We start from the raw sequence: 21,960 nt of genomic DNA on the forward strand, positions 1-21,960 counted from the left end.
ACACACCAAACCAGAGAAACTTGTTCTTAGCAGTCTTAGAAATTGGAACTTAGAAATTTCACTATGACAGACTCTGGCACACCCAGCAAGTAGAAGATGAGGTGTTTTGAATGTGCACATATTCTGGGGGTACCTGGGTGGCTCAGTCAGTTGAGCCACTGACTCTTGGTTTCAGCTCACATCATGTTCTCCTGGGTGATGGGATTGAGCTCTTTGGGCTCTGGCTCTGCACTCAGCCGGGAGTCTGCTTGAGAAGTCTCTCTCTGCCCCTCACCACACTTGTGTGCATGCTCTCTCTCTCTCTCATAAATAAATAAATCCTAAAAAAAAAAAAAAACAATCCAAAAGTGCACATTTTCCAGACACTCTCAAAGGCTTTGGTTGGGTGAGTGTTGGGCCAGGAGGCTGTGATGCCAGCTGGTAGTCGAACTCTTGATTTAGAGGGGAAGAGGTGGACATTAACCCTTCCATGATCACAGAGTTTTGTTTTGTTTTTAGGAATAAAAGGAAGTATTTTTTTGGTTTGTTTTTAAAGTAGTTATAGAAACCAGATGTGACTAAAATCTTCTCCAAGTGTCACAAGGGGTAGGTGTGACTGACTCTTCCCCAGTAGTCTCACCTTCCCAGAAGAGTCCAACTAGGAGCCAGGATTCTCAAGTTTATTATTGATTTTGACATGATTCTAGCTATACGACCTTGGGTAACCACCTCAGCCTCAGTTTACTCAAGTATAAATAAGTACAATCTTACCTATTCTTAAGACCGTTCCAATGTTGTTGTGAGGATCTGTAGAGATGAACTTGAAAATGCTTAATGAGTCTGGGAGTCTTTTTAAATATTGTTATCATTTGCCCTCCAAGGTATGAGCCAGGCCCTGAATTTTTTCTGTCCTTTTATATAAAATGGGCAAAAATGATCACCTGGGTAGGATATCTTCACAAAAAGCCTCAAGATGAGGGCAGGAATGCTAACCCCCATTTTACAAGAAAAAATCTAAAGCCTTATGTGGTTGGGATTTGCCTAAGGTTGCAATACATGGAGTTATTCCTGGAACTCAGGTCTTTTGACTCTTGGTTTTCCATAGTACCAGGGGCTTTACCACCTTACCTACCTTCCTCCCCTCATCCCTGCCCAGCTTATAAGTGCTGTAGCCAAGATGTGAATCCATCATTTGCTAGCTGTGCCATACTGCCTGTTTCCCAGACAATCACTGATAATCTCTTTTCCCCTAACCAATCTTATTTTAGCCTCTGCTAGTCCTGCTGATTATGGTGTTTACACTTTTCAAATATTTGTGAATCAGTATCACTTGTCTTGTTAAATGCTACTTAATGAGCCTGCTAATATTTGTCTACATTTACTCTTCACCATTAGTCCAGTGCCTCCGGATCCTGATCATTTAACGTGCTGGATTTCTTCCAGTTTACATTCCTCTTTTTTCTACTGAAGTATCAAAAGTGCCTTGCTTTGGAGATAGGCATCTTAACTCCTGCATGTTCTCTGGGCTGCACAGACAGAGCTATCCTGGCCTATTGTGTTTCCTTATCTTAGAAGGCACCCACAGTTAATGTCCCTCTGTCACCATCCCCATCTCTTCCAACATTATTTTGTTCTGTTTTACCCTCTTCCAGTGCTGCCTCATCCAATCATATTTGGATTTGAACTTATCACTTCTTCACTGTATATTTCCATTTTTCTTTCACCACCTGTTTCTCGGGGGATTTTGTATTTAGGCTGAATCTCTGACTTTATTATTTCTGGAAGATTCATTTAAGCTATCCTGAACCCCCTTATGCTAGGGCTTGTTAAACTACAACTCATGAGCCAAATCTGGCCCATAGCCTGTTTTCATATGGCTCACAAGTTACAAATGTTTTTTATACTTTTAAGGGGTTATAAAAAATAAAAAAGGATCCTATTGTATCTCACAAACCCTATATAATGTACTATCTGGATCTTTTTTTTTTTAACAGAAAAAATTTACTGACCCCTGCTTTATGTAATCATTTGCACTAATAGCATCATTTAATGCCTGAGTAGCAATTGCCCCTGGGGAAACCCAACCTTTCAATTTTACAGGGGAGGATCAGAGGGTGACAAGAAGTCAGATGACTCTGCGCTAAAGCTGGGATTAGAACCCAGGTTTTACAATACCAAAGGCAGGCTCTTTCTACTGTCTTACCTTCCGCCTCCCTAAAAAACTATCATTTATGGCAATACTGTCTCTATGGTCCTTACCACCACTTGCATTGCTGAGACAGTGTCCTGGTGGTGCTGAATTCCTTCTTTCCTCACATACTTTCATAAAGTGAAGACCTAAAGTTTATCAAGTTCATCCCTCTTCATCCTATTCCTGAATCTCTTCTTAAATCACTTGACAAAATTATCTTGACCAGTTGTCCACACTTCACTCGAATATTTCCCCAAGACTCTCCCCAGTGGTACCATTTCCATCTCTGCATAGCTCTGACAGTGAGGAAAATCTTCCTGGTACTGACCCCAGATCTGACATTCTGGAGCTTCTCCATTGTATCTAGTTGTGCCTTATGCAGACCACACTGTCTCACTTTACCTATCAGAAGATGATAGGCCACACCTGAGTCTTCTCTACTTCTGGCCCAACACTCCCAGTTTCTTAAGTATAAGCAAAGGTCTGAAGTTCCTTCCTCTGATTCAATGATACTTTTATTCTTTTAAGAAAAAAATATGGGTCAGTAATTGTGCTTCTTTTGCTCTGCAGCTTGCAGTTGTTAAATAATTCTTTTCTGGCTGCAGGGTGGACAGGCAAATTTAATGCCATACTCTACAAAGTGGTGTCAGTAACCTTAGAGCTTTCCTTTGAGCATCCCTTGCTCATGGAGACAGTGTCTTTCCATTGTAGGGAATGAACAGCAGGGAAGAAGGAGATAGGGTACCTGAGCTAAAATGCTGCTCTGGGAAGCACCTACTGAATGTTGCTGGCAGTCTGAAAAATACTTGCCTGGAGAGGTGTTGCTCATTTCTAGGAGTGGTCAGGGTGGGATATGGGGGAAGAGTGGAGACAGAACACACTGAGAAACCCCTTTATCTAACATTTTATTGAATGCGCACCATGCAAATGGAATTATACTAAGTATTAGGGGGATTAAGATTTTGTAAAATAATTACCACAATCAAGCTAATTAACAATCAATCACTTTACATGGTTACAATTCTTTTGTGTGTGTGTGGTGAGAACACTTAGGTGAGAACACGTACTCTCCAGTAAACTTAACTATGCACAATAGAGTATTATGAACTATAATTGCCATGATGTAAGTTGGATCTCCAGAATTTATTCGTCTTATAATTTTAACTTTCACCTTTGTAAAAAATTTTTATTTATTTTGAGAGAGATAGAGCGAGCGCAAGCACACAGGGAGTGAGGAGGGGCAAAGGGAGAGGGAGAGAGAGAGAATCTTGAGCAGACTCCCCACTTAGTGTGGAGCATGACTTGGGGCTTCATCTCACAGCCCTGAGATCATAACCTGAGTCAAAACCAAGTGTTAAAGGCTTAACCAACAGAGTCACCCAAGTGCCCCTACCTTTTACCTTTTGGTCAACATCTCTCCATTTCCTCCATTGTCTTAGTCCCTGGCAATGAATATATATTTCAAAATATTACATTATATCCCTTAAATATAAACAATTTTTATTTGTCAATATACCCCAATAGAGCTGGAAAAATTGTTATATGGCAACACAAAGTAAAATAGTGTAAGGGCTATGAATGAGGTATGGTGGCAGTTCTCTAGATGTTCACAGGAGAGAGAGATTCTTTTTGTTTGGGCAGGGGAGGAAGCCATAGTAGAGGAGGAGGTTTCTGTGGAGGAGTGTCAGGTAAAGTTTCACGGGGAAGGTTGCATTTGAGGGCCCTTGAAGGATGGGTATGCAGAGTCATCTTGTGGAGATGAGGGGATGAACTTTCTAGAGAAGAAAAGCCTTGGTGTAGATATACCTCTCCTTGCCTTATACCCATCCCCAATATCTTTCTTGAATTATCCAGTTCCCAACTCTAGTCTTTACTATCACGTTCTTCCTCTAAGCTCTTCATTACTGACACCAACTTGCAAATGTTATGTCTGGGCTCCAAACCCACTTTTTGTGTCCCTCCAGTACTACCTGGGACATATCAACCTGCTTTGACTTCAGAATGACTTTCAGAATGGCCTTCCCTGGCAAACTGCTAGAGCCCGAATCCTTGAGACACATTTCTTTTCAGCCCCTAGCTACCTTCTCTGCTCTTTGGGTCTGTTAGTCCTCTTGCTATTCTCAGAAAAACCACTACAGAAGCTCTAAAAGCATGTCCTATGGGAAGGAGACCTGCCAGGAGTCCAGAAAGATCTGAGCCATGCTCTTCCTGGCACTGCCTGGCACACAGGGGAGCTTAACAATCTATATTGATTGTTGGATGTACGAATGACCTTGTTTCCTAATGGACTGAGTCCAGTCCATCTGAGCACTCAGTAACATGCTACCTGTAGTAGGCATGTTTGCTGAATAAATGATGAGTTTCTAAGTGTCTGAAATGTCATCATCTGAGGTTAATTCCTTTGGATCAGTGATGGTCTTCAGCCTCAGGGGTCACATGTGAAAATGCAAACACCTTTAATAGGGCTAAGTCATTATCAGCCATTAGCATTTTCAGGGAGATTAGCAAATGATCAGCTAAGGGAAAGCCATTGACATAGAGAAAGGGAGGGGGAAAGAAGCCATGGGCAGAGTCACTGTCCCAGTTTTGAGCTGGAGGATGGGGCCTGGGCCTGTGCTGGACAGGAATAAGCTGAAGGTTGAGAGGCAACATTCCAAATGTGCTGTGACAGGGGCTGTGGTCATTTATTAAAGATGCATATCATTCTTCTCTTCATAAGCCTTCAGTGGCTCCCCACTGCCTATGGAATAAAGCCTATACTTTTTAACCTGGCATGTGAGGGTCTGCTGTCTGCCTTCACTATTCACCACTCTCCTCATCCATATGCCTCAGCCAGGTTCACCAGATAATACTGTTTACTGTTCCCTTCCTCCCCACACTACTGCCATTCTACCTCTGGGTTATCCCTCATGCTGTTCCCACATTCTGAAACGTCCTTTCCTTCTTCTTCCCTCTAATAAATCCCATTCTATCTTCAAGACTTGCTGAAGTGCTGCTCCTTCTGTGAAACCTTCCCTGACACCCCCAGTCAGAAGGAATCCCCTCTTTCCTCTGTACTCGTAATAATAATTTCGCAGTACTCACAATATGTTGAAAAGTAATGTTTCCAGCAAGCTCTTATCTACATCCTAGAGAGGAAAGTTTTGAATTGAGTTTGATTGTTCCATCTTTAATGTATTCAGTAAGAACACCATACAGTCCTATAGCATTTTTCTTTCTTTCTTTTTTTGTTAATTAGATATAATTCACGTGTTGTATAGTGATTTTATTTTTATTTTTTTGCTTTTGCATTTTGTTTGGTGTTTCCAGTTTTTTTGCATTTTTTTATTGGAGTTTGATTTGGCAACATATAGTATAATACCCAGTGCTCATCCCGTCAAGTGCCCTCCTCAGTGCCCGTCACCCAGTCACCCTGTCCCCCCACCCACCTCCCCTTCCACTACCCCTTGTTCATTTCCCAGAGTTAGGAGTCTCTCATGTCCTGTCACCCTCTCTGATACTTTCCACTTATTTTCTCTCCTTTCCCCTTTAATCCCTTTCACTATTTTTCATATTCCCTGTATGAATGAAACCATACAATGTTTGTCCTTCTCTGATTGACTTACTTCACTCAACACAATACCCTCCAGTTCCATCCACATTGAAGCAAATGGTGGGTATTTGTCGTTTCTAATGGCTGAGTAATATTCCATTGTATATATATTGTATAGTGATTTTAAAAAGAATGATATTTCATTAGGCACCTTGTATGCTTGTAAAAAAGGCACAAAAAGTTCCAATTCCCCTTATTTAACAAACAAACTGGTCCAGGTGGAGTGACTTGCTTGAAACTATACTGTGAACTCATTGCAGAGCTAGCATCAGGGCAAGGTGTTTAAATCTTCTGAGCTCTAGTCTTCTTATGTGTCAAATGTAGGTCCTTGCATCCTTCATCTAAGTATAGAGGAGCGCTAAGGGATGAGGAATGTGGGTGTTTCAGGAAGTGAAGTGGGTAAAAGAAAGTGCAAGTATATGGGAGTGGGAGAGGTGTGTCTGTTTGGCTGGCAAAGTTGCTCTGTTCTAATTTATCATTAAATTTTTGGCCTTTCCTCCTCAGGCTATGTTTTCCACTAATCGTGGGACTGTTGGAGGCTTCTTCTTGGCAGGACGGAGTATGGTGTGGTGGCCGGTAAGTTTTCTCTGAAAAACTACTTGCATTTTTTTTAAAGCTTTTATTTATTTATTAATGACACACACACACAGACACATGCACACACACACACACACACACACATACACAACACACAGAGGCAGAAACACAGATAGAGGGAGAAGCAGGCTACATGCAGGAAGCCCGATGTGGGATTCAATCCTGGGACTCTGGGACCATGCCCTGAGCCAAAGGCAGACACTCAACCGCTGAGCCACCCGGACGTCCATGGAAAACTACTTGCTTAACTACAATAGTCCCCATATTGTAGGAGGCCCTTTTATTCTTGGCTTTTGGTGGCAGTGATTCTTCCTTCCTGCCTTAAATCTCCAGTAATGGGCCTTCTGCTTACCAGGTCTCTTGGTTACCCTTAATCCTTTATGGCAAGGGAATATCCTCTACATAAATAGTGCTTGGAATCTTTGCAGTATGCATAGAGAAGAGACTGCACCAGGTGGACAGTGTGGAGAAGCAACAAGAGCACACAAACTGAAGTGATCTTGGGCAAATCTGAGCTTCCATTTTTGTATGTATAAAATAGGGATGGTGATATATACCCAGGAGCGTTATGAGAAATGGATACCCCGTATGGGGTGGAAACACAATAAAGAGTAGTTCTTTTACTACCTTTTAGTTACTTTAAGTCCCATGGTAGAGAGACTGTCTTACCTTGGGAGCCTAATGCAATGCCTAATACACAAGGGAACCTCAATAAGTATTCAAAGAACAGATGGAGGAGGAGCCCCCTACTGTTCCTACAGTTTCCTTCATCTCTTGGAGGATTTTGTGTATTTGAGAGGTACTTTTTTCAACCAGCTTCGTTCTTTTTTTTTTTTTTTATTGGAGTTCAATTTGCCAACATATAGCATAAGACCCAGTGCTCATCCCATCAAGTGCCCCCTCAGTGCCTGTCACCCAGTCACCCCCACCCCCCGCCCACCTCCCTTTCCACCACCCCTTGTTTGTTTCCCAGAGTTAGGAGTCTCTAATGTTCTGTTTCCCTCTCTGATACTTCCCACTCATTTTCTTTTTTTTGTTTTGTTTTTTATTTTATTTTATTTTTTTAATTTATTTTTTATTGGTGTTCAATTTACTAACATATAGAATAACCCCCAGTGCCGTCACCCATTCACTCCCACCCCCCGCCCTCCTCCCCTTCTACCACCCCTAGTTCGTTTCCCAGAGTTAGCAGTCTTTACGTTCTGTCTCCCTTTCTGATATTTCCCACACATTTCTTCTCCCTTCCCTTATATTCCCTTTCACTATTATGTTATATTCCCCAAATGAATGTTTGTCCTTCTCCGACTGACTTACTTCACTCAGCATAATACCCTCCAGTTCCATCCACGTTGAAGCAAATGGTGGGTATTTGTCATTTCTAATAGCTGCCCACTCATTTTCTTGAGAGGTATTTTTCTCGATACTCATACATGGACAGAATTATCTCAGTCAAAGGACACATGCATGTGTGGAAGAGAAACTGGGAAGCACCTTCCATCTTATCAGCTTAGGGCTCTGCTGGCTCATCAGTTCAGTCCAATGACCATCTCATCAAAATGACTGGTTGACCAAGTTGGCCAAGTTGTGTAATCCCTGGACTTAAGATACAAGCAAGACTGGCGGGTGAAAGAGGTGGGTAATGAAGCATAGAAACAATTAGAAGAATGTGATAACTCTGAGTTGGTTAGAGGAAGAGAAGAAAGTAAAAAGTGTCACTGTCAAATGCAGAGCATGAGAGGAGTTGCAAGGAAATCACACTACACCCTGCAGTTGGCCTTTGATCAGCTGTTTTGGGATGGATTTTAATAACTAGAATCTTCATAGTTGCTTGGGTTATCCCTTAAGTCATATCTGCCTTATCCCTAAGGTGGCCAAGAATACTGAGCAATGCTGATTTATATCATGGCTTCCTTATGGTGCTCCCTCTTGACATATCTTTTCAAGCTTTATACTTTGATGTTTTCCTAAAAGCTGGTGTTTAAGAGGCAGCTCTGGTCACAAAATTCAAGACAAGGCTAGGGTAGTCCCTCTAGAACTGCGCTGTCCAGTATGGTAGCCACTAGTCATGTGGGCTATTTAAATTGAAATTAATTAAATAAAATAAAGAATTTCTTTCCTCAGTCATAATAGTCATATTCCAAGTGCTTAATAGCTACATGTGGATAGTGTCTGCCATATCAGATGGTACAGATCCAGAACGTTTCCATTTTTGTAGAAAGTTTTATTGAACAGTATGCTGTACAGATTTCAGAGCTGAGGTAGATGAAATCTTAGTGGTCTTCAGATTTACTGAATTAGAGAACTGAATCAGAAGTTTACTTTAGTTATTTTGAAAGCAGTGCACCCCCCCATCTATTTTAGTATATGTGCTGCCAAAGCAAGCACACCTCCAACCCCATCTAATGCTTCACTGCTCTCTACAGTAAGCCTGCCAAGTACTCATCTGCCCTCAGTTTACATCCAGGCCTCCTTTTTTTCTTCCCTCCCCGCACTGTGACAGGAAACTCTCATATCTCTTTATGTAATATTTCTAGGGCTGATTTACTGGAGGTAAGACCTCAGCTTCTAATTTCTGAGTCAGGGAGAAGCCAATGAGAGTGGAGGGTAGTGTGAGTGGGACAGAACCATCATTAAGAGATATGCATTTTTGTCTAGTCCTAGGAACACATCACATCTTAACTAGCAATGGTGTCTTTCTTCCTGATAGCACCTGGGAATGGGTCTGGGCTGAGATTTGGTTGTTAAGAGAAATTAGCCCTACCCAAAGCATGTAGAGTTCAAGGTTCATGTGGGGTTTCCTGTGGGTGTTGTTTTCCTTAATCATGTTTCAGTGTTGGATTATTCTAACAATGGAAAAGCATGGCATCATTCTTCTTTTGTACAGAAGTCACTACTTCCTTGATTGGGCTGAAATTCAACTTCTTCTTCCAACAGTGGTCTCCATCTAAGGCTTTGTGAGATTACATTAATGATTTTTACATTTTAAAATTTTATTTAAATTTAATTAATTAACATATAGTGTATCATTAGTTTCAAGGGTAAATTTCAGTGATTCATCAGTTGCATATAACACCAGGTGCTCATTACATCACATGCAAACGTACTGATCTGAAGGGGCACCTGCACTCCAATGGCTCTTTGTTATAATCAAACAACCAGTAGCATACCATAGTTTAAGTGGCAATGTTTTTTCTTTCTTGGTGCTACATGGTATGTCTTACAGTAGTTGGTATCTTAGATTCAATAAAGTATGCTTATATTCTAAAATAGTGTGTTTTAAAAATATATTCACTTCAGAAGTACCTCAAAGCCTGCCCATTCCCTTCTTCCTGGCAAACTGACTTTTATTTATTTTATATAAGGAGAATCTGCTAAGATTTTATTTGAGAACAAGGTTCTGCTAATTTGTAAAATTTAAAAACCGTTAATGTAGAAGAAAAATAAGCATAATCATTTTCATTCTAAAATTTAAAATGATATTAAAGCACTATTGCAATGCAATACACATTTGAAAGAAAGGTGAGCACTGGGTGTTATGCTATATGTTGGCAAATTGAACTCCAATAAAAAAATAAAAAAAAAGAAAGAAGGAGTTAAAGGAAGATACAGCATATGAGAAGACATGAATCTAAGTACTTTCCCCTCCAAAATTGAAAAAGATTTTAAACATATTAAACATATACATATAAATTTCTCTTTATATTAAAGTACGAAATCAGTTCAATCCTGTCTATCAGGCCTGGAAGTTCATAACGGGAATATCACTTCTCAAAAGTGCAGGCCCAAGGAGAAAATCACAGGACTACAGTCTTTCCGGAACTCACATCTCTGTCAGAAACTCTCTAACACTTTGCCTGCTTAATCTGCCTTTAGCCATGTCACTTTGTGTTTTAGGAGGAGTGAGCAAATACTCTTTTGTAGTCACCCACAAAAAAAGTAGAAGGAAAAAGGATCTTGCAAAGTCTGAAAGGAGATTGAACAGGGAGGCCAGTTGGGGACATTCCTGGGGCTAGGAGACTTTGTTTTTTTAATTTTTTTTTATTTTTATAAATTTATTTTTTATTGGTGTTCCATTTGCCAACATATAGAATAACACCCAGTGCTCATCCCATCAAGTGCCCCCCTCAGTGTCCGTCACCCAGTCACCCCCACCTCCCGCCCACCTCCCCTTCCACCACCCCTAGTTCGTTTCCCAGAGTTAGGAGTCTCTCATGTTCTATCTCCCTTTATGATATTTCCCACTCATTTTTTTTCTCCTTTCCAGGCTAGGAGACTTTGAAAGGAGCAGTTATGACGTGTAACAGGTGAAGATTTAGGAGCTCTGGAAAAATGCCCCATTCTTTAAAAGTTAATAAGGCTGAGAGAGAGAAGTCATTTGTGCCTCAGCCTGAGAATAGAAGCGAGGGACAATTGAAGAGGAAGAGCAAACACTCTAGGGTTGGATTACAAGAGGAGGCAGCTTACACAGGGGGCCAGGCAGGGAAGCCTCCAGAAGCCTGAGTCATGCGTGAGCAAGCCAAGCCAACTGAGTAGTATGAAACCATACTTTTGTGACTGTGGGATGATTTGATGGCTTAAGATTCCCTTCCATGGTTGGCAGCTTTAACAAACAGCTGCCTATGTGCTATGATTATTTGGGGATCTGAGAGATGGGAAATCAGGAATGTGAGCATTCAATGGCAAATTCCCTACTCCTTGTCTAGTGGTAGCAGAAATTATTCAGAGAGGCTGGGCCACAGATACACAGCCCAGTGGTGAATTCTTGTTTTGGAAGAGGATTTGGTTACATTTACCAGAGTCAGCTCCAAGAGAGTGGTGGGATAATGGGGTTGAATAAACCCTTTGACAAACCCCTTCAATCCAAAGATAAGCATTCCAGAGGGAGTGGGAACCTCACAAGGAACCAAAGGACTTGGCTTGTCCCAGCCTTGTGACATTGGGCAAATCATTAACTTCTCTGAGTCAGTCTTCTCTGTGATGGGGGATAGTCAGATTGAGCATCTCAAAGGCTCCTCCAGTACTAAAATTTTAAGAGTCCACACCACAGAGGAGGAAACAAGAATGGGTTTGGGCATACTATTCAGTCTATTGCCAAAGAGGATCTTGAAAATTGAATGGCTGTGGGTCTGTCAATAAACACAGTTCCTTTCCTTCTTTTATTATTATTATTTTTTCTTTTTTTTTAAATAAATTGATTTTTTATTGGTGTTCAATTTACCAACATACAGAATAACACCCAGTGCTCATCCCGTCAAGTGCCCCCCTCAGTGCCCATCACCCATTCTCCCCAACCCCCCGCCCTCCTCCCTTTCCACCACTCCTAGTTCGTTTCCCAGAGGAGTATATCTTAGTGACTTAGGGCAAGGGTTGACAAATTTTCTCTGTAATGGGCCAAATAGTAAATATTTTGGCTTTGTAGGATATATGGTCTCAGTCACAACTATTCAACTCTGCTATTGTAGCATGAAATTAGCCATGGGCAATATATATAAATGGATGGGCATGACTGTGTTCTAATAGAACTTAAAAAATTTCTTTTATTCATGATAGACATAGAGAGAGAGAGGCAGAGACACAGACAGAGGGAGAAGTAGGCTCCCAGTAAGGAGCTCGATGAGGGGCTCGATCCTAAACCCAGGATCACGCCCTGAGCCAAAGGCGGATGCTCAACCGCTGAGCCACCCAGGTGTCCCTTAATAGTTTTTTTTTTTTTTTTTTTTTTACAAAAAGAGGCAGAAGGCTAGATTTGGTCTATAGGCCCTAGTTTTTGACCCTTTGTTCAGGCCTAGGCTCTGGAGTCAGGCTGCTAGTGTTTAAATCCAGCCTCTGCCCTTAATAGCTGTGTGACCCTGTGTGAGTTACTAAGCATCTCTGTGTCTTACATTTATTATCTCTGTAATGGCAACAATAGTACTTACTTGAGATTATAGTGAGGACATATGCACAGTAAATTTTCAGGCTTAAAAAAAATAAATTTTCAGGCTTAGCTCTTGCTTTTTTTTTCAACTGAAAACTTTTATTTATTTTTATTTTTTTAAATTTATTTTTTATTGGTGTTCAATTTGCCAACATACAGAATAACACCCAGTGCTCATCCAGTCAAGTGCCCCCCACCAGTGCCCATCACCCATTCACCCCCACCGCCCGCCCTCCTCCCCTTCCACCACCCCGAGTTTGTCTCCCAGAGTTAGGAGTCTTTATGTTCTGTCTCCCTTTCTGATTATTTCCCACACATTTCTTCTCCCTTCCCTTATATTCCCTTTCACTATTATTTATATTCCCCAAATGAATGAGACCATATAATGTTTGTCCTTCTCCGATTGACTCATTTCACTCAGCATAATACCCTCCAGTTCCATCCACTCAACTGAAAACTTTTAAAGGACTATCATCGTATCCTATCTGAGTGGTCCAGAAAGAAAAAAGATTAACCCCATGGGTTGCTCAAATTCATACAAGATAATTACAGAGCTATAGCTTTTTATGTCTTTCTTGTTATTCAGGTTCCTTTCTTCTTATCCTTTGGGATGGAAATTTGTGAGATCAATAAGTATACTCTAAAGGTTTATCTGAAAAGCAAGGAATTCTTTCCTTTAGGGTTAACCAGAGACTCTGATGAAACTTTTCCTTGAGGAAAGAAAATAGCTTTTTATACTTACTAAACTTTCTTTTTTTTTTTTTTTTTTAAATTTTTTTTTAAATTTTTATTTATTTATGATAGTCACAGAGAGAGAGAGAGAGAGAGAGGCAGAGACATAGGCAGAGGGAGAAGCAGGCTCCATGCACCGGGAGCCTGATGTGGGATTCGATCCCGGGTCTCCAGGATCGCGCCCTGGGCCAAAGGCAGGCGCCAAACCGCTGCGCCACCCAGGGATCCCTAAACTTTCTTTTTTTAAAAAAAGATTTTATTTATTCGAGAGAGAGAGAGAGAGAGAGAGAGAGGCAGAGACACAGGCAGAGGGAGAAGCAGGCTCCATGCAGGGAGCTTGACATGGGACTCCATCCCAGGTCTCCAGGATCACACTCTGGGCCGAAGGCGGCGCTAAACCGCTGAGCCACCTGGGCTGCCCTTTTTTTTTTTTTTTTTTTTTGGGCTACCCTTTATTAAACTTTCTTGAGTAAAATATATCTGATTTGATATTTAAGTCTTTGAATATTAATGACCAAATCAAAGTTCATCTACTTAGGATGCTACTGGGGTGGTCTTAGAAAAGTCTGACAGGCCTTAGGCCTAGATGGGAACTCATGAATGAGAGAGAAAGAACATGAACTAGGCAAATGGACACAGGAGAGGCAGAGAGCTCACCAAGGGGGCAAAGTTCAGGAAGATGGGAGACCAAAGACAGACAAGTACTTGACCTTCATAAGCCTGGGTAGAAATGACCACCAAGTCCAGTTGATTCTTTCTTCCTGTTCCGATGATTTTCTACTTGCATGTAGCTATGTGTGCTTTTGTTTATCCCAGGGCTGAGCCTATGTTTTTCTTAATCTTTTTTTTTCTTCTAATATTTAGTCCAGGACCTTGTGTTAGTGTGCATTTGAGAAATACGTGCTGAATTAAAGAAATAGGAGGGAGGAGAGGGACATGTCTTTAGATACTCATGCTGGATCCCCTTGTGGATGTCTACCTAACAGACAGCATGCAGCATGCATTGCATGCAGCAGCCTGCATTCTGCTCTCTGGAGGACTGGCTACAGTAGAGTGTAGGCAGTGGTAAGAATTTAGGAGGTTAGGAGAGTGCCGGGTCCAGGTCAAAGCCTTCTCCAACAGTGCTCCACATTTCTGTCTGTGTACAGAGAACATTTTTTTTCTTCAGATTTTTTTTAAAGCTTGTGTTAGTAAAACTGGAAAAGCAAACTGGCTGCAATCAGAGTGCCTGATTTCAGCCCTCATTGGATTCCTTGGAAAAGTCTGGTATTACTATGCTTCCTTACTATCTCAAACATTTGGTTTTTCTCAGGTTGAGTTAAGATTTTGCAAAACTTGGCTGTTCCCATACATATGTATCTCTTTTGTAGTGAGAGCTTAACGTGGCAGTTGCTGCCTTGTTTTGAATGGCCTGTTCTTGCTCTTCTTCTCATTTTCTTATTCCTCTACTGCCACCTCATCCTTCCTCTCTTTCTTCTCTTTCTTTCCTCACTTTCTCCCCCTTGTCCTTTTTCCTCTCTCTCTTTTTGGTGGGGCCATTTCCCTGCCACTCTTTATGGCTTAATCTCCTCTGAGGAGTTCCTCGATTAAGACACAGCCACTCACCACCCCACGTATTCTTTGTGTTCTCAGGCATCAGTTCTTAGCCAATTTCCTGTCACCTTGTTGGTGCATAAACTCCCGGTTTCTTCTTTCTCTCTGGATACCTTCCTATTTTCTAATATATTAGCACTTTCCCAGACAGAGAAAGGAAAAAATAAATTATAATAAACATTTCTAGTTGTTTGAAGTCAGGAGAATGCCGAAACTATTGCCTAAGATGAAGACTTTGGAGTATTTGTGTTAGAAATGTAACTGGGCTTTCCCTTTCTACCATTGGCATGGCACATTTTAGATCATCTAGAGCTATATGTTTCTCTTTGGGTAAATTTTATATTAGGGAGATTACTTAGAATTGGGGCTAAGACCACGGTCTCTGGAACCAGGCTGCTTAGTTTTGAACTCCCCTATTCCTAGCTTTGTAGCCTTGAGTGAGTTACTTAACCTCTCTGTGTTTCAGTTTCCTCAACTTAAAAGTAGAGAACATAGCATCTATCTTATAGAATGTTTTGAGGATTCAGTTTTTTTAAATTTATTTTTTATTGGTGTTCTTTTTTTTAATAAATTTATTTTTATTGGTGTTCAATTTACCAACATACAGAATAACACCCAGTGCTCCTCCCGTCAAGTGCCCCCCCCCAGTGCCCATCGCCCATTCACCCCCACCCTCTGCCCTCCTCCCCTTCCACCACCCCTAGTTCGTTTCCCAGAGTTAGGAGTCTTTATGTTCTGTCTCCCTTTCTGATATTTCCCACACATTTCTTCTCCCTTTCCTTATATTCTCTTTCACTATTATTTATATTCCCCAAATGAATGAGAACATATAATGTCTGTCCTTCTCCACTTGACTTACTTCACTCAGCATAATACCCTCCAGTTCCATCCACGTTGAAGCAAATGGTGGGTATTTGTCATTTCTTTTTTTTTAATAATAAATTTATTTTTTATTGGTGTTCACTTTGCCAACATAAAGAATAACACCCAGTGCTCATCCCGTCAAGTGTCCCCCTCAGTGACCGTCACCCATTCACCCCCACCCCCCACCCTCCTCCCCTTCCACCACCCCTAGTTCGTTTCCCAGAGTTAGGAGTCTTTATGTTCTGTCTCCCTTTCTGATATTTCCCACACATTTCTTCTCCCCTCCCTTATATTTCCTTTCACTATTATTTATATTCCCCAAACGAATGAGAACATACACTGTTTGTCCTTCTCCGATTGACTTACTTCACTCAGCATAGTACCCTCCAGTTCCATCCACGTTGAAGCAAATGGTGGGTATTTGTCGTTTCTAATGGCTGAGGGATATTCCATTGTATACACAGACCACATCTTCTTTATCCATTCATCTTTCGATGGACACCGAGGCTCCTTCCACAGTTTGGCTATTGTGGACATTGCTGCTAGAAACATCGGGGTGCAGGTGTCCCGGCGTTTCATTGCATCTGAATCTTTGGGGTAAATCCCCAACAGTGCAATTGCTGGGTCGTAGGGCAGGTCTATTTTTAACTGTTTGAGGAACCTCCACACAGTTTTCCAGAGTGGCTGCACCAGTTCACATTCCCACCAACAGTGTAAGAGGGTTTCCTTTTCTCCGCATCCTCTCCAACATTTGTTGTTTCCTGCCTTGTTAATTTTCCCCATTCTCACTGGTGTGAGGTGGTATCTCATTGTGGTTTTGATTTGTATTTCCCTGATGGCAAGTGATGCAGAGCATTTTCTCATGTGCATGTTGGCCATGTCTATGTCTTCCTCTGTGAGATTTCTGTTCATGTCTTTTGCCCATTTCATGATTGGATTGTTTGTTTCTTTGGTGTTGAGTTTAATAAGTTCTTTATAGATCTTGGAAACTAGCCCTTTATCTGATATGTCATTTGCAAATATCTCCTCCCATTCTGTAGGTTGTCTTATAGTTTTGTTGACTGTAGAGGATTCAGTTTTAAATTCAGATTTAATATGTAAATCTTCCACAGTAGTATATAATTAGTATTACTCAAGTTGGCTATTCTTTTTTTTTAAGGTTTATTTATTTATTTATTTATTTATTTATTTATTTATTTTAGACATAGAGAGAGAGAGAGAGGGGCAGAGACACAGGAGGAGGGAGAAGCAGTCTCCATGCAGGGAGCCCAACATGGGACTTGATCCCGGGACTCCAGGATTGCGCCCTGGGCCGAAGGCAGGCACCAAACCGCCAAGCCACCCAGGGATCCCTATTTTGCCTATTCTTAATATTATTATCATCATTTTTAAAAAGTAATCTCGACACCCAATATGGGTATCAAACTCATGACCCTGAGATCAAGGGCTGCACACTCTAGAGACTGAGCCAGATAGGTGCCCCCATTACCATCGTTATTATTGTACCTCATCTTCAGATATTCCTTCTTAAACTGTGAATTCAATTACTTGTCCATTTATGCATTACTATTCTTTCATTCTATATTTCTATGTTGATTACCTACTATGTGCCACATTCTGTGTTAGGTGCTGGTGTGTGTGTGTGTGTGTGTGTGTGTGTGTGACACATATTCTTACAAAATATATCCAAGATTACAAATAATGGTAAGTGTTCAGAAGGAAGTATATTTGAGTCCAGAGTGTGAGGAAAGGAAAGGGGTCCTTTTTAACCTACATAAGAGGATCAGGAAAGGCCTTTCCAAAGATTAAGCATTTAGGCTGAGTCATGAAGGATCAGAAGGTGGCAGCCTTATAAAGATTGAAGGGAGAGCAATTCAAGCAGAAGGAACAGAATGGTCAAAGACTTGAAGTGGGAAGGATCTTGGGATAGTTGAGGAACTGAGAGGAGGCCAGTATAGGGGAGACAACGCTTATCAATCAGACCCTTTGAGTGAGGGACCCACAAGTTAGTGATGGTTGCAAGAATGAGCCTATCTGAATTGGTGAGAGGGTTGGTTTCTAGCCTCCTTGACCTATAAATGCCAACAGAAGACCTTACCTATCTTTTGTGCCAACAACCTGTGGGAAAATGCCAGCTTTGGCAGTAGTTTCCTGATTTCCTGCCCTTTTGGTTCTTAGGGAAAGGAGAGAGATTTGTGAAGATAATGACTGAAAGGCCACCATTGTTCATGGAGGACGTAAGCCAACGTAAAGTAAACAGAGATTATGATGGCTCTGGAGCAAAGCCTATGTCTAAATATTTACCAGAATCTCAGAAATAAAATGGTCTGAATATATGAACCCCACCTTCTCTTCTGTTCCAGTCTAGGAATTGTGATCCTTAAGAGATAGCAAGAGTCAAAGGTTAAATCTTTCCAAGCCTCTCCTATGAAAAGACATAATGGAATCAAAATCCTAATTCAGATTAAAGACCAGTTCCCCAGAGGATGAGGAAAGAATCTGAAATACAAGCATGATGCAGATGTACACATGCTATTCCTAAATTTACAGTGAGATAAGTATGGGAATCTGACCCGACTGTGCCCCTTCAGAGATGTTCAGAAGGAAATGTCTGGGGAAGAAGGAGGAAAGTTAGAGTGGTGCTATGGCCTCCCCTTCTGTCCCTTGGATGTTGGTCATGTTTGACTATGGGACCCTGAGCAAATCACTGCTCTGTTCTTCAGTCTTCTCCTCTGTAAAATGAAGATGAGAATAATCCTTATCTCACAGACTATAGTGAGAATGATGTAAAATAAAGTGAATGAAGTACAAGGGCACTTGGGTGGCTCAGTCAGTTAAGTGTCTGCCTCTGGCTCAGGACATGATACCAGGATCCTGGGATCAAGCCCTGTGTTGGGCTCCCTGTTCAGTGGGAAGTCTGCTTCTCTTTCTCCCTCCCTGTACCTGCCTTGCCTGTTGTGCTCGTGGACTGTCTCTCACAAATAAATAAATTAAAAAATAATCTTAAAAAAAAGTGAGTGAAGTGCCTGGCCCCACACTTGGCATAGAGGGGGCACTGTAAAGGTTAGTCATCTGTCTCTCTCTCTTTTTTTTAATAAATTAATTTTTTATTGGTGTTCAATTTACCAACATACAAAATAACACCCAGTGCTCATCCCGTCAAGTGTCCCCCCTCAGCGCCCGTCACCCACTCACCCCCACCCCCTGCCCTCCTCCCCTTCCACCACCCCTAGTTCGTTTCTCAGAGTTAGGAGTCTTTATGTTCTGTCTCCCTTTCTGATATTTCCCACACATTTCTTCTCTCTTCCCTTATATTCCCTTTCACTATTATTTATATTCCCCAAATGAATGAGAACATACACTGTTTGTCCTTCTCCAATTGACTTACTTCATTCAGCATAATACCCTCCAGTTCCATCCATGTTGAAGCAAATGGTGGGTATTTGTTGTTTCTAATGGCTGAGTGATATTCCATTGTATACATAAAGCACATCTTCTTTATCCATTCATCTTTCGATGGACACCGAGGCTCCTTCCCGCCGGGACACCTGCACCCCGATGTGTCTAGCAGCAATGTCCACAATTGTCTCTCTTTTTTATTCTCCCAGGATGGGTCTCTCAAAGTGTAGTTCCCATACCAGCAGCATCAGCAAGATCTGGGCTCTAGTTAGAAAGGCAAAATTTTCAGCCTCAGCCCAGACCCACTGAATTAAAAAAATGAAGGAATAGGGCTCAACCATCTGTGATTTAACAAATTTTCCAGGCGATTGTACTTAGAGTTGCCAGATTTAACAAATAAAAATAAAGGAAGGATAATTAAATCTGAGGTTCAGAGAAACAATGAATATTTTTTTAGTATAATATGTCTCATGCAATATTTGAACATAATTTTATTAAAACTGAATTTGTTTATCTGAAGTTCAGATTTAACTGGGTGTTCTGTATTTTAGCATTAGATTCTGATACATGCTATACTATGAGAACCATTGTCTGAGGATATCTCAAGGGAAGCATCTAGCATAGCCCAGAGAAAGGGTGGAGAGGATGCTCTGGGATATTCTTGTATCATTCCTTTAAGGGAGGATAGAAGATGGGAGTGAAAAGCGTCTCCAGAGCTCTGGACAGTTTGGTCCATTAATAAAGAAAATAGTTTCCTGAAATTAACTGAGTTTATTTTCTGTTTGAACTATGAAGATCTTGCTCCCTCTAAGGAAAAATGGCCACTCTGTCTTTTTCAGGAAATTCAAGGCACTCCATAAACACGTGGGCTGTATAAAAGCATCATAAGTATTAAGAATAGCATGCCTTTGGGGGACAAAGCTTTCTTTCTCTCTCTTTTTAATTTTGTCCTTACCTGCCACTTCCCTTGTATTGGGGCAAAACTTTCTTAAAGGTGTCTCGTATTTATCACCTCATTTAAGCCTGAGAATCCCCTTGTGAGGTAAGCTAAGGATTCTTATTCTCAGTTTATAGTGGAAGAAACGGAAGTCAAGGCAGGGAAGTGACTGGCTCAAAGTCATATACTTTGTTCTGACAGAATCAAGATTAGAACCAGGTTACAAGTCTCCAGTGTGCTTAGAAGAAAAAGAAGAGGGGATCCCTGGGTGGCACAGCGGTTTGGCGTCTGCCTTTGGCCCAGGGCGCGATCCTGGAGACCCGGGATCGAATCCCACATCAGGCTTCCGGTGCATGGAGCCTGCTTCTCCCTCTGCCTGTGTCTCTGCCTCTCTCTCTCACTGTGTGCCTATCATAAATAAATAAAAAAGAAAAAAAAGAAAAGGAAGAAAGTGGGATCCATACCACTTAATTATGCTTCCAAGCATGATAATTGATACGGGATACTTTTTTGCAAATCCATTGGCTGCTTCTGATGGTGTAGCTAGAAAGACATACACAGCTGTTGTCCATTGCCTTAAGCAATTCTTGACTCTTGGGTTAGTTATTTGGAGTGTACACATACTATCTTACTTTCCTAAAGGTGTGGAAGTAAAGATAGCATTAATATGTAAACTTGAATCACTTTCTTCCTTGGGCTATAATTTTGTTTTCACTTGAAAATAACAAGGTTGACCTTAATTATTTCCAAGGTAATTCCAGTTCTAACATCAGATGACTGGATGTTGGCAAGTAAATACATTGTCTCATATATTTCCTATTTTATTTTTCCCGTCACTCAAAATGTGATTTTTAGGTAGCACTCAATGACATTTTCATACCTCCTTTCCCCTTTATTCCCTTTCACTATTTTTTATATTCCCCAAATGAATGAGACCATATGATGTTTGTCCTTCTCCGATTGACTTATTTCACTCAGCATAATACCCTCAAGTTCCATCCACGTCGAAGCAAATGGTGGGTATTTGTAATTTCTAATGGCTGAGGAATATTCCATTGTATACATAGGCCACATCTTCTTTATCCATTCATCTTTCGATGGACACCGAGGCTCCTTCCACAGTTTGGCTATTGTGGACATAGCTGCTATAAACATCGGGGTGCAGGTGTCCTGGCATTTCACTGCATCTGTATCTTTGGGGTAAGTCCCCAGGAGTGCAATTGCTGGGTCATAGGGTAGTTCTATTTTCAACTCTTTGAGGAACCTCCACATAGTTTTCCAGAGTGGCTGTACCAGTTCACATTCCCACTAACAGTGCAAGAGGGTTCCCCCTTGGGAGACAACACTTGTGCAGAAGCAGTGCCATGCCCCAGGAAAGTGCAACAGTGAGGAATGGAAGTAAGAGATTATAGGAAAAAAGAGATCAGCTCTGAATGATGTCAGTGGAGAGATGGGACTGGGATTCCTTTTGAAGAATGAGTTAGTGTTTTGGAGGCATCAGAGTTTGATGGAGAGGAAGTTTAAGCAGAGGGAAATGGCATAAATAAAAACAGAAGGTAAGAAAGCCCAGAGCATATTTAGGAAACTGAGTCAGTATAATTTAGCTGGATTATAAGGGATGCAAAAAGGTATGGGGAGGCTACTGGGGATGGAGAAGGATGAGGGAACTTGAATGCAGACAGCCTTGAAGGCCTATAATTTCTGGTGAGATTCAAGTCCATGGCCAGTGAGGAGTAGACATATAAGAAGAGGAAGCTTAGCCTTAGAGAAGATTTGATAGTGGGAACAGCCCCATTTCCTTAGACATTGGAAGGGCTAGCTTGTGGGAGAGAGACTTGACTTGTTTTGTATCACTTCAGAAGGCAGAAGTAGGGAGATGGGTAGATTTCAGCTCAAGGTGAAGAACTTTTTAACCATTAGAATTGTTCCGCTGTGGATTCAGCTACCTTTGAAGGTAGGGAGTTCTCTGTCACTAGAGACACACATCCAGAAACTGACTATCACTTGGAGGTGTTGCAGAGGGGAGTCAAACTGTGGCATTTGTGGGTCCAGACAACTCTGGAAGACTTATGATTCTATAATTTCTTCATATATTTCTCCTTCTGCCAAATTTCTAGGGTAGGAAGTTTAGACAGTAAAATAGGATTATGAATTTCCCA

General features: G+C 41.3%; 1 protein-coding gene across 1 annotated transcript in view; it reads left to right on the forward strand.

Moving 5' to 3' along the window:
- SLC5A1 (solute carrier family 5 member 1) overlaps nt 1-21,960 on the forward strand; it is a 71,339-nt gene that overhangs the window by 803 nt on the left and 48,576 nt on the right. The window contains exon 2 of the mRNA NM_001007141.1: nt 6,267-6,338. Coding sequence (NP_001007142.1) covers nt 6,267-6,338 — 72 coding nt within the window. The remainder of the gene's footprint in view (nt 1-6,266; nt 6,339-21,960) is intronic.

This window comes from Canis lupus, chromosome 26 (genome assembly GCF_011100685.1).
Source record: "Canis lupus familiaris isolate Mischka breed German Shepherd chromosome 26, alternate assembly UU_Cfam_GSD_1.0, whole genome shotgun sequence".
NCBI classification, from domain to species: Eukaryota; Metazoa; Chordata; class Mammalia; order Carnivora; family Canidae; genus Canis; species Canis lupus.